Source organism: Clarias gariepinus, chromosome 1 (assembly GCF_024256425.1).
Source record: "Clarias gariepinus isolate MV-2021 ecotype Netherlands chromosome 1, CGAR_prim_01v2, whole genome shotgun sequence".
Lineage (NCBI taxonomy): Eukaryota > Metazoa > Chordata > Actinopteri > Siluriformes > Clariidae > Clarias > Clarias gariepinus.
Genome location: NC_071100.1, coordinates 21,905,851 through 21,923,581, shown reverse-complemented (window position 1 = coordinate 21,923,581; position 17,731 = coordinate 21,905,851). Strand labels below are relative to the sequence as shown.

At 38.9% G+C, this 17,731-nt stretch overlaps 1 protein-coding gene across 1 annotated transcript in view; it reads left to right on the top strand.

Moving 5' to 3' along the window:
• tesk1b (testis associated actin remodelling kinase 1b) overlaps positions 1-17,731 on the top strand; it is a 33,379-nt gene that overhangs the window by 1,538 nt on the left and 14,110 nt on the right. Inside the window, exon 2 of the mRNA XM_053502353.1 lies at positions 16,979-17,100. Coding sequence (XP_053358328.1) covers positions 16,979-17,100 — 122 coding nt within the window. The remainder of the gene's footprint in view (positions 1-16,978; positions 17,101-17,731) is intronic.

Here is a 17,731-nt window from a genome sequence, read left to right as displayed (position 1 = left end):
ACATTGCCTGATATGACAGTGATTATTTAAAGATGATGATGATGGTGGTGGTTATTATTATTATTATTATTATTATTATTAGGGCTCAAGCACTATAACATCAGCCCTATGTTGTCATAGTATGTCAAGAGCCCTATTGTTTTTAAGGGCCCAAGCACTATGACATCAGCTCTATGTCATCATTGTGTGAAGGGCACTATTGTTTCCCCCCCCAAAAAAAATCCCCAACATTTTAGGCTTTTTCAGGGTCTTATTATGCTTAAAAAGTCATAAATTGAAGACGGATTGAAATCTGCTGCCATTAGAATGCCTGAGAGTCTCTTACACGAGATTGGGCTGCATAGCTCAAACACACTTGCACTTATGCATGCAAAACCTGGTATACTTTTAGAGCTCATTGAGCTGAACAACTTTCATATTGCTTGTCCTGGGCTCAACTCAACAGGAAGTAAGTTATCTTGTGTCATTTGCAAAAAGCACCTGAAGGAATTTGATACACTCTTCTTAGGGAATTTACAGTATAAGCTCGCTACCAAGCCTATGTGATCTAATGATATTGGGGATGCAAAACTACCGAGAGTTTTTTGATATCTCAACCGGGTCAGCCGTGACGATGCCTGAAACTTATGCTGAACAGTGGTTAATAACTTTCTGTGGGATATCATATGGGTTGACATCACATTCAGTAACATCACAGTGTACTGCTTTTTTTCCAGCATCTGGGGCTTTTTGGAGGTCTAAACATAAAATGCTCCTATTTCTAATATTGTAATATGGTATTGGGATATCCCCTTTAAATGCATCTGCCCACTGTCCCCAGATGACGATGGCACAGGGTGCTTGGGCCCACTCATCGTGGCTTGCAACTATATATTTTTTCTTTATTTAAGAAATGTATTTCTTTTATAAACAAGAGATGCATGATTTCACTGTCAAAATGCAGATCTTGCTCATTAGCATAAGACAAAATGTCTTAAGACACAGTTTCCTAACCCAGGTGTCATAAAACCACATGTTCCACATTTTTTTTATTTATTTTTTATTCCTGATGTTTCTAATTCGACTATTTAAATAATCAACAACACTCCCTGATTTGAACTCAGTTAAAATATTGAAATGTTCAGGGCATGAGTTTCTCTAGTATCAGGGTTGGGAAGCTGTGTCTTACAGCAGAGGTCATTGATGCTTGTCCTGGAGGACCTTTTGTCTTACAGATTTTAGAGTTTTCCCAGCTTCCAGCTCCCCTGATTTATATTCGCATTTACAGTGTTTTGGCCGACGCCTTTACCCCGGGCAATTTACATTTTTATCTGATTAAACATCTGAGTAGTTGAGGGTTAACACTTTAACCACTGAGCTACCCCTGCCCTTATTTAAGTAATTAGCTAATTAATAGTCTGTTCTGAATTGAAGCGGGTGTTATAAATCAAGCCGGACCCAGGGTTGTGAACCTGTGTCTGACACAATGCTGCTTTCATGCTTTTGAGAGGCCTCCTTATTTGGCAGCAAGATCTTACAGAAAATTGACTTCCTTACTGTACAGATGTGAGTGTTGAACAGACATTGTGTATGGGCTAATGCTCAAATCTTTGATACAGTACTGTCATCAATAAATGGTTTTTCATGTTTAATTTCACACAATTCTGTAAAAATAAACACCATTAATAGGTGATTAATCATCTGATTCAATTGATGAGGAATCAGCTTAACTATAAAGGAGAAAGGCTGAAACAGATAATCAATTTAATAACAGTAATCAATTTAAATAACTAACAGACTTTATTAAAGCCATTTGTTTTGTATAAAAACAACTCCACTAAGTCATTCAGATGTTGCTTCATAAATCATTTTGAAACTTAGCTTGTCTAATTAAACTATAAAGTTACTTGTCGTATTTTAGTATTTAATTAAAATTACCAAGCCTCTTCTGTGAAATATAATATGGCGGCGATAACATCAAACCAAAGTTTTCTGGTTTCCTTTATTTGATGTTGTTTGCATATACTACATTGTATCATTCTTTTACTTTTTAGCTGGGGAAACTACAATGCATGTCAATAAATTAAAATATAATTTAGAAGATAAAAAAAAATATTATAATAAAAAAAATAATAAACTTTTTTCAAACACAGTTCGGCAGTTTCCCGTGAAGTAAACGCTCCGGTGGCGTTCGCGTTCTTACACACACACATACATAGATTCATGGCATGTAAAGTGAAATATTTTAAGCATTTTTTTATTTTTAGTACAATAACTACTGCTTACAACTCATAAAAAAATCCAGTATCTGGATGTTTCCTAAGATCACCCAAAAATAATTCACAATACACAAATGTGTCGATGCAGCATGGCATGGAGGTAATCAAGACTAGGTTGCTTTAAAAGCAGCCCTCAGCTCATCTATCTATCTTGTTGGATCATCTGTTTCTCATCTTCCATAGCCCATATATTCTCTATAGGGTTCAGGTCAGGTGAGTTGGCTGGCCAATCAACCACAGTAATATGGTCAGCAAACCAGTTAGTGCTAGTTTATGTAGTGTTGACAGGTGCTAAGTCCTTTGGGAAAAGGAAATCGACAGGTCTATAAAGCCTTGTTAGTAGACAGAAGCATGAAGTGCTCTAAAATCTCCTGGTAGACAGCTGTGTTGACTTTGAACTTGATAAAACACAGTAGACAAACACCAGCAGATGATATGCCCCCCCCCCCTCCTTCCTCCCAAAATAAATAAATAAATAATCATCACTGTCTGTGGAAGCTGCACACTGGACTTCAAGCAACCTGTATCCTGTGCCTCTCCAAATGAAATGCAAAATGTGCTTTAATCTAAAAAGAGGACATTGGACCACTGGTAAGCAGTCCAATACTTTTTCTCCTTAGCCCAGGTAAGACACTCCTGGGATTGTCACTGATTTAGGATTTTCGGCTTGATACTTAGGAATGCAACAGTTGTAGCCCATATCATGAAGTCATCTGTGCATGGTGGCTTTTGATGTGCTGACTCCAGTCTCATTCAGCTTTGTTTTTTCTTTCCAGTCAACTTTATACTGTATGCTTCCAGCACTTTTTCAGCAATGAACTTCTGTGTCTAGGCCAAGAGATGCACAGTATTTACACTTTGTTAATAGTAATTGATTTTGACTTAATATTAAATATTCAGTTTTAAGATATTGGATTTTTGATTATTTGTGAGCTGTGAGCCATAATCATAAAAAAGACGTAAAATATTTCAGTTTACATGAGAGAACTTTTAAAATGTATTGAAAAAAAAAAAAAACTTTCCCATGATATTCTAATTCATTGAGATGCATTGTCTGAGTGTTTTTGGTATATTTTTGAGTCTTTGAATGAATTTATTTCTCCATGAAAAAATTGATGTTGCATGTGTGCATAGAAAGAAGAGGCTGAAGAGAATCCTTTTTTAAGAATCCTTGCTAGAACTTAACAAGAAGTCTTCAATATACAGTACAACGTTAACCCTTTCGTAAGCACTTTTTTTTTCTTTTGCATTCCGCGCAACAGCTCAGTCTGACTTCTGGTTATTTAAACAGGAAACCTGTATGTTGCAAGTAAGATTAGCTGATCTCAGTTGATCTCTTATTTTCATAAAACTTCTAAAGTTGTGCACAGCTCTATGAGGTGAAGGGGTATCAGTACTCCTGGACTATGGCTTTCATTTTGGTATTACTTTCTATATGGAAATAAACACCTGCACACTCTTACACTATTCTGTTTGTGTTGGCGTAGTGTGTGTGAAGGCTGAGTGATGATCTTGGTGAAAAAGATGAATAGAGATACCTGATGACATGCTATGCAGGTGCATTGGACACTGTGCGCGTGTGTGTGTGTGTGGGTGGATTGGTATTTGGATGTTTATTAAATAGTGAGAGAAATGTGACCAATCATTTCTATCAGGTTGCTGATCTGGAATATGAGATGATAAAACACTCCACCTTGTAGATCACCACCGGTGATGAGTTGGATTTGCATACAGACATGCCGGTGTTCCTCTCCAGTCACGCTGGTGATATCAGATGCCTTCATAATCCCTTGTCTTTCTACATGGCTTCAGCAGTGCAGTTCTACCGCTTATAACTACCAACGATCAAATGTACTTTTGTTATGAATTATTGCAACATGGTTAGGTTTTGATCTTTAACAGGATTGATGGATTTCTGCCATGGAGAGCAAGCGAGTGCTGTCGAGGTTCTTGTGCCTGTCATGACACATACTTCAGGTACTGTTTGTTTTGCAGTCTGCTCTAGCATACTGCAACGCTGCCGCCCCCATAGAGTTCTCCTGGCTTCATTCTTTCCTTTTTACTGGAAGAGAGTTGCTCTAATGAGTGCCAACCAGCCACAAAAACAAAACACATTTTCCTTACAAATGCAAGCTTCATGATCTGCCCAGGAGTCGTCAGACAGCTAGCAGCTTAACCAAGTGTCAACCTTGTGGCTTAAACTGTCTTAAAGATAAATGTGACCATTAGGAGCAGTGTGCTGTGTATATATGATTATAGGATTTCATGATATTTAATGCACTTAATAGCGAAATTAAAACCTGGTGTAAAATAATATACTTAAATGAAAGAAAAGCAGAGGATGGAGATTTGAACAGTGTAGAGATAAAACCACTTATCCCTCAAAAGCACAAAATTGGTTTCAAATAGTGTTCTGTGTAAATATTGACATACAAAAACCGATTATTTTTAATCTGTCTATACAAAATGAACATGTTTGCAATAAAAGGAAAAAAAGCAGTCAGTCAACTTAAAATATGTTTAAGTATTACAACAGTTAAAATGAGGAGATAGATGTGGATCATGGTCTGTGTACATTGCCTTCATTCATTTGCTTCAAAATGTGGAAAAAATGAGATTTAAAAGTATTACTACTCTGTATTAATTTGTTTTTCGTTTCAGAGTTATTTTGGGATTAAATGAAAGAATGAACTGGATGCATTTCAGCATTTACAGGGTAGATTAAAGGTTGCTGTTAGTGTCTGACGCCCTGCTAATAAAGAGCACTATGTGCTTTTTAGGAACAGCAAGAGAACGTAGGATAAGCAGGAGGACATGATGGCTGAAAGACTCATTAAGATTGTCCAGGTGCTGCGATTACAAATACTTTAATAAACCAAAATTTAATACTCCAGACATGGATCGCTTTTTCTCATGGCCTTTATAAAAACATAATAAGTCTCCAAAGCACACATCTTGAAATTAATGTGTAGAACAGCTTATGTGTACTTTCATAGGGACTCTGTTAAAACTTAAATCTATTGCATTTACTTTTTGTTTTTGAGTTGCACGATGAACCAAGTAATAAATATTAAGCATTAAGTCAAAGTTATTTATAGCAGTTAATTTACTGGGAAAGTAAGTGTGTGGCAAAACCCACAAACATTAAATGATGTTCCATTTTTAGCTACTTTTTATATTTAAATGAAGCTGAATATAACATCAGCCAGCTTGAAGTATTTAGCTAGTTGCTAGTAAAGATGGGAAAAAAATCGATTCAGTTACGTATCATGATTCTCTTGTGTGGTGATGTATAGATTTTACAATGTATGTTTTTTTATTTTGCGTTTGCATTTGAGGTAATTGAAGTGTTGCTCTTCCTCAATAATCCTGCACATTTGCATTATTTAAATAGCTGCAAATTATTTGTACAGTTTGTTTAGAATTATAACCAAATCTGAGAAAGATATTATTTATTTATAAAATAGCAACACTTATAAAATTGCAGTATGAATCGAATTGTGATATCGTATTAACTGATCCCTGGTGAATCCCATCTCTTAGAGCTAGCTAGCAAGTTTAGGTTCTTGATACAAGAGCTAAATTTTAAAAGTTGAGCTGAGAGTGCAATATAACACCGTAAACATAGACAAGGGGTTAAATGATTCTTTTTGTTTTTATCGTAACAGCCAGGCAGCAAAATATAGTTTTTTTTTCACTGTCAGATTTAGATGAAATGAAATCAGGATTAATGTATCTGAATGATTTAGTTTAAAAGCAGATAATTGATGATGTGTGAAAGCTTAACATGAAAACATTTCTTTGTTACTTTTGGCTAATTGCTACATAGTTCTCTGTTTCGTCAGACAGCTCAGATTTCTGTGGAAGAAGTAGTAACAAGATACAGCTCCAGCATGCACAAGCAGTTTAGATGTGTTTCCTTCTGTGGAAAGAATCAGGTTCTGACCCAAACAAGCTGTCTGTAATTCGGTGCACACTCTGATGTTAAGTTCCTGGAGAGGGAGATGCTGAATAGCTGTGAGCATTTCAGCATATTTAGGCCTAATTGTGCATGTGAATAAGTTGACTTGTGTAGGAGCAGCCTTCGTCCCACCACATACTGGAAATGCTTGTTAGCTCGCGGAGCTGTTTATGTGTGATCCTATGTTTAGGACAAGCCGCTTGTACTTTTAGCACTCGTGTGTCTTTTGTGTTTTTAAACAGTTCCTGTGTGAAACAGAAGTAATGAATATATATTCCAGTTCTTGGCTGACAGGAGTCGAACCCAGTGCTTTTTTTTTAAATTTGCATTGTTGTTGTAGTTTGTTGTAGTTTTATTCCCTTCACTCACAGGATGATGATAGTTTTTCTTACCAATTTGTGTGAACTCGAGAGAATATTGTGTAAGAAAACCCTAGGAGATTATCCATTTCCACAATACTTAAACAAGCTTGTCTGGCAAAAACAACCATGCTGCAGTTAAAAGTGCTGGAGATCGCGCTCTTTCCCCCATTCGGATGATTCATGTAAATATTTATTATTTCATATGTAAATCACCAAGAAGAGGATTGGAAGGGGGTTGCCCTTTAGCCTGGTACATCACTTTTTCTCTTCATTAGTTGGCATGACAAAACCACTATTGGGGAATTGAAAGGCATTGATTATCCATTATATACCAGAACTGGTGACGGGGTCATGGGCACCAGTCATAGTCCAGCCAGGGCCAGCCAGTCCAGAAAAGCCGGTGTTGGCCACAACAGATGGATATCAGAACCCCATTGCATCACAGCTCGCTGCACACGGGGCCAGCAGATAAATTGTTGACCTGACCTAATTAGGTTCTTAGTTAACTAGTTTCTGTTAATTTATGTTGTACATTTATGTTGTATGTAGCACCTTGGTCCTGGAGGAACATTTTTTTTTCTTTTTGTTTTACTGTGTACTGAACTGTATATGGATGAGATGACAATAAAAGCCTACTTGACTTGACTTGAAACTCGCCAGATCCCAATCACCCATTGATGCTCAATCCTCAGAGGCCCCACCCCACATGTCCTGGAGCCAGACACCACGGCACACCCCCAGAGATTCCATGGAGCCATGCCTCGAGGAGTCCTGGCAGCACAAGCGGAACCGAAAAACTAGTTTCTTAACAAACTAGGTTTTAATGTTAATGGTTTTAAAGTTACGGCTGATTGGTGTACCCGCCTACAACAGACAATACTTTATATAACCTGGTATAAAGCTTGCACTACAAACACAAGCATATCTGATTACTGCCTTACTCCAGACCTTTTTCCTTGTATTTATTTTTCTTTTTTACTAGCAATAAAAGCAGGTATGCAATAAAATCGTAAGGTTGGAACAGTCAATCATTAAGTTCCGGCACACGACACCATAGCAAGATGCCATTTTCAGCACCTGCTGCCTCAGATGTTTGTAATGTTTTGTCTCCTGTTAGCACTGTGATGTAATCGTGATGTAGGCTTTAAAAGGGTCTATATAATGGAATAAGCCTAAACCACTGATGCAAGTATGAAATAAAATGGTAAGAATCTGAGTTACTGATCTTACCCAAACAAGTAACTTATCTTCTAATAATTAGATGTCGTATGATGTCTACGCGATGTCCACAGTTATCTATAGAAAACGACAATTTTAAACACCATAATTCTTGCAGAGCTTTAAAATAAGTATGGGTCAGTGCTGTGTGCTGGGGTTGTGGAAGTTTAGAAAAGTGACAAGTTTGTGTTTAAGTCTCTGAGCTGTTCCACGCAAACGAGCGATCAACTTCCTGTTCCAGCCTGCATGACTCCGTTTTTGTTAAATATAGCTCCAGCAGTGAGTGTGTAGAAGGAATTTTTGCTTGTAGGGAAAAATATCGCAATCCCATCAGTCACATGTCTGTGGCAGGAGTCTGGTCAACCCCACTGGCTGGAGATCTGTTGTGATTGGGGAGTGAAGCAGAGTGTTTGAGGTTTTTAAAAATATTTGTGGGCTAGTTTTGACACGAGCTGCAAAGGCCCCCCTTCCAAGTGTCACTCTCTGTTGGACTGTGCCTCCCGTCTGGGCTTGCACTGCCAGTGGTGCAGAAAAGGAGTGTGTATACGCATGCGTGCGAGTGCGTTACAGTTTCAGTGTAGTGTTCCCAAGCATTGTGTTCGGCTTGTGTCTGCACGTTGTGTGCTTGGAATGTGGTTCTCCACATCATCACCTGTGCCATGACATACCTTAATAACTGCCTTATCTCTGCTTTAGTCAGCGATTATGACGCAGTATACTTACATCATGTCCAGCTCCGCAGTGTGTGAGTGCACGACAATGAAAGGAATCCACATCATGTTTATCAGATGTGTATGGAACCCGAGCTTGAAGCAGCACGTCGCAGATAAAGTCCCTCCACAGACGCTGGTTTAAGCAAATTCTTTTCCTCGTCTCTGTTGTTTTAGATGTTTTTAGCATGTTTGCATGTGTTTCATTAGTAAAACCTGCTCTTTCTTTTCTATCTGTAGTAACTCGGCCTGTAAGCTAGGCTCTTATTGTCAACCTGAAACTATCCTTCTTATAAAATCTGATTAAATTTACACAGAAACGTTTTTCAACGGCAAGAAACATTTCCTTGTGTTGCAAGTTCTACCTGTTTTTTTTTTTTTTTTTTTTTTTTTAATTAAGACCGAAAGTAAATGTTATTAGATACGTTTAAGATGGTTGCCTGTAATGGGGTCACATGATCATGTCACAGGCTACACAATCTAAAAGCTGCCACAAGGACAGATGCTGCCATTTGACATCCTGAGCTAGCACACCTAGCTAGAGCTGCACTGCTGTATTCATTGGATTTTAGTTGTAACCATAAAGGTCTAGCTTAATAAATGAGGTTTTCACCTAGAAAACTGGTCGGTGGATTTATTTTTGCATTGTTAGCTACAGTGCATCCGGAAAGTATTCACAGCACTTCACTTTTTTTTACATTTTGTTATGTTAAATCGTTATTCCAGAATGGATAAAATTCATTATTCTCCTTAAAATTCTACGATCAATACCCTATAATGACCATGTGAAAAGAGCCTGTTTAAAATCTTTGTGAAAAAAAAAAATGAAGCTGTGAATACTAACCGAATGTACATGAACAACGTTTCTTCAAATGTATTCAAATAATTCAGATGAAAGATTCCACCTGATTCCACCTGAACTGTTGACATGGACTCTGATCTGATCACGTGTACATACACCTTACTGACATGTAAAGTGGTTCTGCATGCTGTGAAGCATTTCATCTGCTGGAAATATATAACAAAGTATTTTTCTTAAACTTTAAGATTATGTTCTAACCCTTTCTGCATTATCATTGCTTACAAGAATTCAGCTTTATTGGGTAGACACTTTACTACATATGAAATGATAAGACAGTCGGTGCTCTTTCTCCTCCACTACAGACGCAGTGAATGAAAGTAAATACAGATGGGTGAGAGCCGTCCTCACAGAGTTTAACAATCAGTAATGGAAGCAAAATGTCCCTTCGGGAAACATAATGTTACATCATAGCTTTAATTTATGGGGGACACCAAGGGACAGTGGTGGCTCAACAGGGGCGGCGGTGCTATCTCCGTTAAGGCTGAGTTACGGATCGGAAGGTGGGTGGTTCGAGCCCCAGCTCCACATTGAGCCCTTGAGCAAGGCCCTTAACCCCGTCGGCACCTGGGGTGCCGTAAAATGGGCTGACCCAGCTCTCTGACCCCAGGCTACAACAGAGCCGGGATATGCGAAGAATAGGATTTCACTGTGCTGTAATTTATTCGTGATAATTACAGGCCGAACTTTCTTTTCTAACTTTCCAATGGATCACCAAATTTATAGAAATTTGAGAAGACAAACTTAGGTTTATTAAATTTTTTTAGTTCTTTGCAAATTTTTAACTCTTAAATTTAATGTGAACCAGACATAAATAAAAAGTTTTTCCAAAAATAAATAAATAAATAAGTCATCGTCATCGAGCACCCCCTACATGGATGGAGATGTCACATTTGGTAACAACCCCCCCCCCCCCTTCTCTCCAAGAAGAGAGAAATGATCGGGTCAAGTGTTTACATGACTAATAGTTCCCCATTTCCCCATTTTCTCTTTCTCACACAACGTTCATTCCGATCGAGTCAGACTTTTCCAATTAAGATGTTTACATTGTCTGATTGGGCTGTTGTTCTCATTATTAGTGGAATATTGGGGCTCATGTTCATGCATGAAACAAACTTTGTATAATGTATGGGTTTGATTTTTTTTTTTTTTTTATCATTAGTTTAAAATGAATAAAAGTGGCAGTTGATGTGCGATCCTACATTCAGATTAAGAAATATGAAGAAAAGTCATTGTTGTTTGTAGTTTGTCTCTTGTTGCCGCATAGAGACCATTTGCGTTTTTTGTCTTTTAGTTTTTTAACCACAAAGTAAACGATACACTAATCAGTGTGGAAAAACCGGTTGTCTCATTTACATACCGTATGCCAGGCTGCGTTCTAGCTTTGCCGGCAGATTAGCAAAGCGATCTAACTGAACTACCCAGTGGCGACAGCAATCTCTGTTACTTCCCTCCATGCTTTATCTGTGTACACATGTACCGATGGGTCGTATAAGCCAGGTAACATGAAATCACGGTTATATGTATGTTAATACATATATAAGGGTACCTTAATGTATAATGTTTTAGATTACCGCTTGTTGATTGATCATAAGGGAGGGGAATTATCAGGGACGAGCCAGTAAAGTATTATATCTATACCAAGGTGCCGTTTCCATTTGTATTGTGATTCTTAGTATCACAATTTTATAAAAATCCAGACATCTACATCTAGGCACTCGGCAGACACCCTCATCCAGAGTGACTTTTTTCTTTCATTATACTTCTGAGCAGTTGAGGCTTAAGAGCCTTGCTCAAAGGACCAACAGTAACAGCTTAGTGGTTGTGGTGTTTGAACCTGGGATCTTCTGAACCGTAGTCCAATGCCTTAACCTACCCTCTGTCCTCTTACAACACAGGATGCCACAATGCCATGAAAGATTTTGTCCATTGTTGATTGTTTTATTTTGTTTGCATAGTTGTCACAGATTTTATTAATAATATATTTATGTTGAAGATAACCCAAGTATGCAGTTTTTAAACGATTTATATTATTAACTGCCCAAACCTGGCTGGCCCTATGTGAAAAAGTAATTGCCCCAGAACCTAACAACTGGTTGTGCTTTCTTTGAAAGCAATAACTGCAATCAGGTGTTTGCGATAACTGGCACAGTGACGTGAAAGTGAGTCTTTCACGTCACTGTGCAGGAATTTTCGGGCCCATTTTGACTTTGCCAGCCCAGAGCGTTTTTATTTTCTGAGCCGTTTAGAGGTGGACAGGCTGCATAAGTGCACTTGAGCCTGAGGTCACACACTGATGGCCAGACATTCTCCTGCAGGATTTTCTGGTAGAGCGCAGAAGGTTAAGGCGTGTGTCCATCAATTACGGCGAGCCGTCCAGGTTCAAAAGCTGCAAAGCTTTTTTTTTTCTTCTTCTTTTTCTAAACACAGGGCCAAGTATTTTTGGACAGCTTTTTTCCTTTACGGAATTTAATCATCATTTAAAAAAATGCATTTTGTATTTACTCTAATCTTTGTGTAATATAAAAATTAGTTTGATAAAAATCATTTAAGTGTGACAAGTATGCAAGAAAAAAGAAAAGTCAGGAAGGGGGCAAATACATTTTCATACCTCCATCTGCTGTCTGCCAATGTGTGAATAGTTTGGATTGCACCACCTTAAATGCAAACCAATGAAAATCTAAAAATAATTTCGGAGGCGTGTGGTGACTCATTAATTGCAACACAAAAGAATCATGACGGGCTGAATCCTCTTTTTTTTTCCTCTCCTGATCTCTACTATTCATAGTAAATCATCAGAGCACTCACTGACCATCTTTCAGCTCTGGTGCTTTTAAGTTGAGACTTTAAGTTTTAAGTCAGTAAGCTACAGTTTGATTTGATCAGTAGACTGCTAAAAAGAGCCGAACAGAGCCCTGCATGAAACCAAGGATTCAGTAAAGGTGCGTTAGAATCCGCTGCAGAGCAGAGCAGGAGATTTACTGTGTCGTGTGTGTTTGATCGGCAGGAGTAGGGCCAGAATGCTGTGTTTGAATTGGAGTGTGTGTGTTACTGTGGCTCTTTTCATCACTCCACCCTTTGCTTGCAGGCCACACACACTCACATTGGTGCAAGTGCAGGGTGACTACACTGTGTGGGTGTGATGCAGTGTCTCAGGATTAGACTAAACAGTCTGGAATAGAAGTGTCCCAAGTGTGTGTAACCCTAGTGATGGTATCATCTGTCAAAGGCGCCTCATTCCCTTTCAAATATGGCTTTAAAGTGAAGTGGATTATGAGTTTATGAAGATTTTTAGGCAGGTTATGACTACATGATAGAAGTGGGGATTATGAATGGGCAGAAATCCCGACTGTGTGTGCTTTAGCTGGAGAGTTAACCCTGGGGTGGCACGATGCAGCCTGACACAAAAGAGTTACTGTTCCGAGCATCCTGAGGTGATTTACGTCTTTAAGTCTCCAGCAGTGGTAATGTTTAAAAGAACAGTTTTACTTTCATGCTGTGGAATGTTTCATGTCGGGTTGCAGGTTAGTTTCTATTATCGCTTGCGTTATAGCAGCTATAAACTCATGTTCCCTTGCCAGCCGGTGGCTTGTTCATGTGAGTGACTCTGCTTTTCGTCACTGTCGTAAACGTTATCTCGGTATAACATTGCGATATTGATAACGCATCACCCCACTGCCTAGCTGCATACGATAAATCATACGTCATGATGTTCTTTCTCTCTCTGCACAATTTTACTGCACAGATGTGACCTTTTCCCGCTTCACCATGGAATTTATGATGTGTGTGTGTGTGTGTGTGCTAGGCTACATTACCATTGGAGCAAGGCAGGCAGTGAATGTTCTCACTTACATACACACTGAGAGGGTTGGAGGTGATATGACTATATAATATTGTGATGAATTAGAATCAGTGAGCACTTTCCTTAATAAAGCCTTGCTTGGCTCACAGTTCTTCGCAGCATTTATCCTCAAGGATGTTAAAGATTCTGGTCTGGACTGGGAAGCACACTGAGCAGATTGACACACGTTCTTGAATCCAGTTTGAGATGATTCTGCCTTGTGACACGGCGCATTATTATGCTGGTAGTAACCATTAGAAGATGAGCAGATTGTAGCTGTGACGTGATGCACGTGCAGAACAGAATTTCAGCTCATTAGATGCTTTTTCTTTCTAACACCATTCTGCGTAACCTCTAGAGACTGTTTGTGTGAGAAAATACCATGGGATCAGCAGTTAAAAATAAAATAAACTCAGACCAGCCCTTCTACCTTGCTGCTGACTGATTAGATAATTACATTAATGAGTAGGCGTGTGGGGTTTTGCCTGATACAGTGCTCGTTAAGGAGAGATTACCCTTTTAATAACGATTTCATTCTAGGTCTAGACATTGGTGTGGGTGGAACCCCCCGCCCACCCGAAAGCACTGGAAATGCAACGGCAATTATTACGTTTTGATATGCACTAAAGATTTTTGGGTTTGAAATTTTTAAAAGGGGAAAAACAATTAGATGATGGACAAGAATATCAGCTTTTATTTCCTGATATTTACATGTAGGTGTGTTAAACAATTTAGGACGTGACACCTATGCTTTACGGATCACACCCCTACAATGGATTGTCTCCACTTTAAAATAGATTTTAAATTTTTTCTCTGACACAAATCTAAAGGTTAATGAAGTCGCTGTTTATCATTAGTGCTTTTAGCAATATTTATATATATTTATTTATTTATTTTGAAGTTTTATAGATATGGAAATTATAAATCATTACCATTTCTGTGTTATCTAGAAACCTTCTCACGTTTAGGTAAATGTTAAAGTCAAACCAGGACTTTTGATTGTGCAGAATAGTCCCAGTGTTTCACTGGAGCTTGGATACCATCAAGGTAGAAATGTTTTTCAGGATGCCAGAACTGCCTGCTTCACGTCTGCAACGCTGGCCTTCCAGGAACTCCTTTAATGGCCCAAACATATGGAAATGACTTGGAGCGAGGTTAGGATGATACGGGGGGGGGGTTGATGAATGATTGTGTGTACAGTTCCCACAGACAGATGTGTCTCTTCTGTAAGTTGGTGACCAGATATCCATGACTTTTTTAAGGATCAGGCATTCCACTCGCTGAATGTTCAGGGGATCGACTGCAGTGGGCTCCAAGCCACCTTGGCCGGGATCGTCATTCACAGACGTTTGACCTCCTTTAAAATGTTTGCACTGTTCAGATGTTTTACTGTGGCTAAGAGTCTCGTCACTGTACTGTGCGTGAGGGCTTCTGTAACAAGAAAGAAAGGGTAACCATGGAAACCAGGATATTTGAGCAATCCACACAAGTTATGCAATGGAAACTTGATAACTTGTAAGAAATATAGCTGCTCGAGACAAGTCAGACAATAAACATTACTGCAGTAAAATAAAGTTGCTATGCCTGATAAAATCCACAGTCCGCCTGTGAGTGACGGCTCCACGCCAAAGATGTAAAGCTGTAGCTTTTTGGTTTCTCAGAGTTTGAGCATCATTATTGTCGACAGTCAACGATACTCGATTGAATTCGGCCAAACTGTATTAAAAACTACTATTGTAATGTTATCAGTAAAGAAAACACATCATAAGGCAGTTGCTTTGGGTCAAAAGCAGCCAAGTTAACTAACAAACACTGTGATGTTCATCACATGTTCATGTCTGTTAAAAGCACTGGAGCAGAGTTAAAGCTGCCGGTTTGGATGATGTTGATTGAGGTGAAGTGGAACTAATCACTCAGTTTGTGATGAGAATGTCCAGATGCATAAACTCTTTACTTTAGCTCAGACATGTAGTTTTTAGTTCATCATATGGTTTATGCTCTGTGATGGACTGGCATCCCATTTGAAGTGTATTCCTGTTTTCCAGCCAGTGTCTCCATGGCAGGACAGAGTGTTGCATGAAGCGACAATATGTTTTATGATGAGAAATGTATAAGAGCTGATGTCTTTATAGATTGCACTGCACCTGCAGTCCTAAAGGAGAGTGTGTGTCCCTGGAGACAGACGCCATCCTGCTGAGTTTTGCTCCAGCAACAGAACACGGCTGACTCTAATATCCAGAAGGTCCTGAGGACATTTATAACCTGCTTTCGCTGTAGCTATCTAGGCCAGTGCAGAGGGGAAGTGAGAGACGTTTCTCCCATTCTCTATTAATGCTGCTTTTTGTCTCCGTGTGCATGTGCGCGTGTCCACATGCTGGTGTTTTGAGTGTTTTCTCAGAGCAGAATTGACTGCTATTCTAACTCTTACAGTCACGTTGGACATGCACAAGACAGAAAGGAGGATGTTGACTCTGAGTCACATGTGTGACTTACACACACACACACACACACACACACACACACACACACACACACACACACAGAGAGCACTGTCACCCTGACAACCAGGACGTTTAAGTAAGTGCAGTATATTTGCTCTCAGGAGAAGAGACGCATCAGGAAAACTATTCTAAGGAAGGTTTAAGCTGGATAAATGTTCTGCCTTCAAGGTATTTTTTGATAAACTTACGAACACAAATAGATTCCATTAATTTGAAATTGGAAAAATGTATATATATTTTTTGCTATCGCGTATTGTTTAAAGGGACAGCAAGTCTGCGTAAAGACGTCTAGTTTTGCATGCTTTCTCCACCCATCAATCCCACACTCTGTTACTTGGCTGTGTGCTGCAGTGAAACATAACAAATCCTAATCAGTTATTAGATATCAAAACGTCTACAATGTTCCTGCTCAGCAGTCACAGTGTGATCTCTCCCTCACTCTCTCTCACTCTCTCTCAACTTTTGGATTAACATGAAAAAGTGAAAATTCCACCATGGGAAGGACGTCCAAGGCTTCCCCACGTAATGCCACACAGTGTTCAAGATTAAAGCTAGCGTGAACTTGCACACTAGATAAAGCTGGGAGTTTGAGATGTGCTAGTCCAGTTCCAAACATTTTGCAATGACCTCTAAGCAGATCCTGGTGTTTATTAACTGTTTTTGTATTTTTGGGCAAACATGGACACATCATTTCACTTGTGAACAATCAGATCTGGAGTTAAAGAACATTAGGAAATTTGCCCTGCAGTTTGCCAGAATACTTATCATTTGCCAAACTGTTTATTTTTTTACTTGTATCTTTATTATAGTATTACTTGTCGTTTTTCATGCTTGGGTAATTTCTGGTTCAGATGAATGGATGGATACTTTATTAATCCTCGAGGACATTCCAGATATCCAGCAGCAGGAGAGGCAGTAACACAAACAGATGTGATTGCACACTGTATATCTTGCATATAGTCAGTATACACAGTGAGATGACACAGTTACTAGTGCAATGCTAAGAGCAAAAAACTACAAGATATCTATAAAGAATTTAAAAGTATATAAAGGCACAAAGGCTTGAATGTTGTGTCAATCAAACACCAGTGATTTTCCAGTGATTTTGATCACCGGTCTGAGGATTGTCTCTTAGAGGTTGGGTATGATATGTGTGTGTGTGCATGTGTGCGTGCCCAGCTGCGATAGGCATCAATGGTTACTTAAACTGTCTGCCTGTCTTACAGAAAGCCTCGGCTCAATTTCTTTCTCTCATTTTCTGTCTGTAGGTGAAGCACAGGTCGACCGGGCAGATCATGGCTCTGAAGATGAACACTCTGGCCAGTAACCGAGCCAACATGTTGAAAGAGGTGCAGCTCATGAACCGTCTCAGCCACCCCAACATCCTCAGGTTCATCCACCACACACTGCGCTGCGTCCGTGTCTAGAAACACTAGCTGGAAAATGTTATACTAACATCTGTGTCTAATCATTTACATTAACATTTAAACATTTTTACTTACAAAAGTGCTTTGAAGTTTCCATCAATGGATCGGTCCTTAGACTGGGTTACTAACTGAGTACCATTACATCATAACAGACTTTGCTTATGTAAAGAATTAGGTGAATAAAGAGAGCTGGAATTTTTGGTGCCTTTAGAGAAATGAGCACTTTTCAGCAGTTAAAGTGGTTGGACTAATAGAATATAAAGTCAAATAATACTGGTGCTACTAAACCATTTCAGACTGTGACTGGGGATGATTTTTAGTTCTGTCTTCCTTTTGTTTTTGTCTGAAACCTTTAATTAAAAGTGGATTAATTGTTCTGTTAGGTCTGGAAAATATGAGCACTGTTAATGCGTGATCTTTTTCAAGCATTAGTATCATGTGTTGGTATCTGCATAAAAATGCAGATGTGATGCATTGAGTTTGATCTTGTACAACTCTATAAGCCACAGTCACGCCAATGTATTACATCATAAAGCATGAAGTTCACGAAACCTGCGTAGTACTTAGAAACGAGAATTTATACAATTCATCATG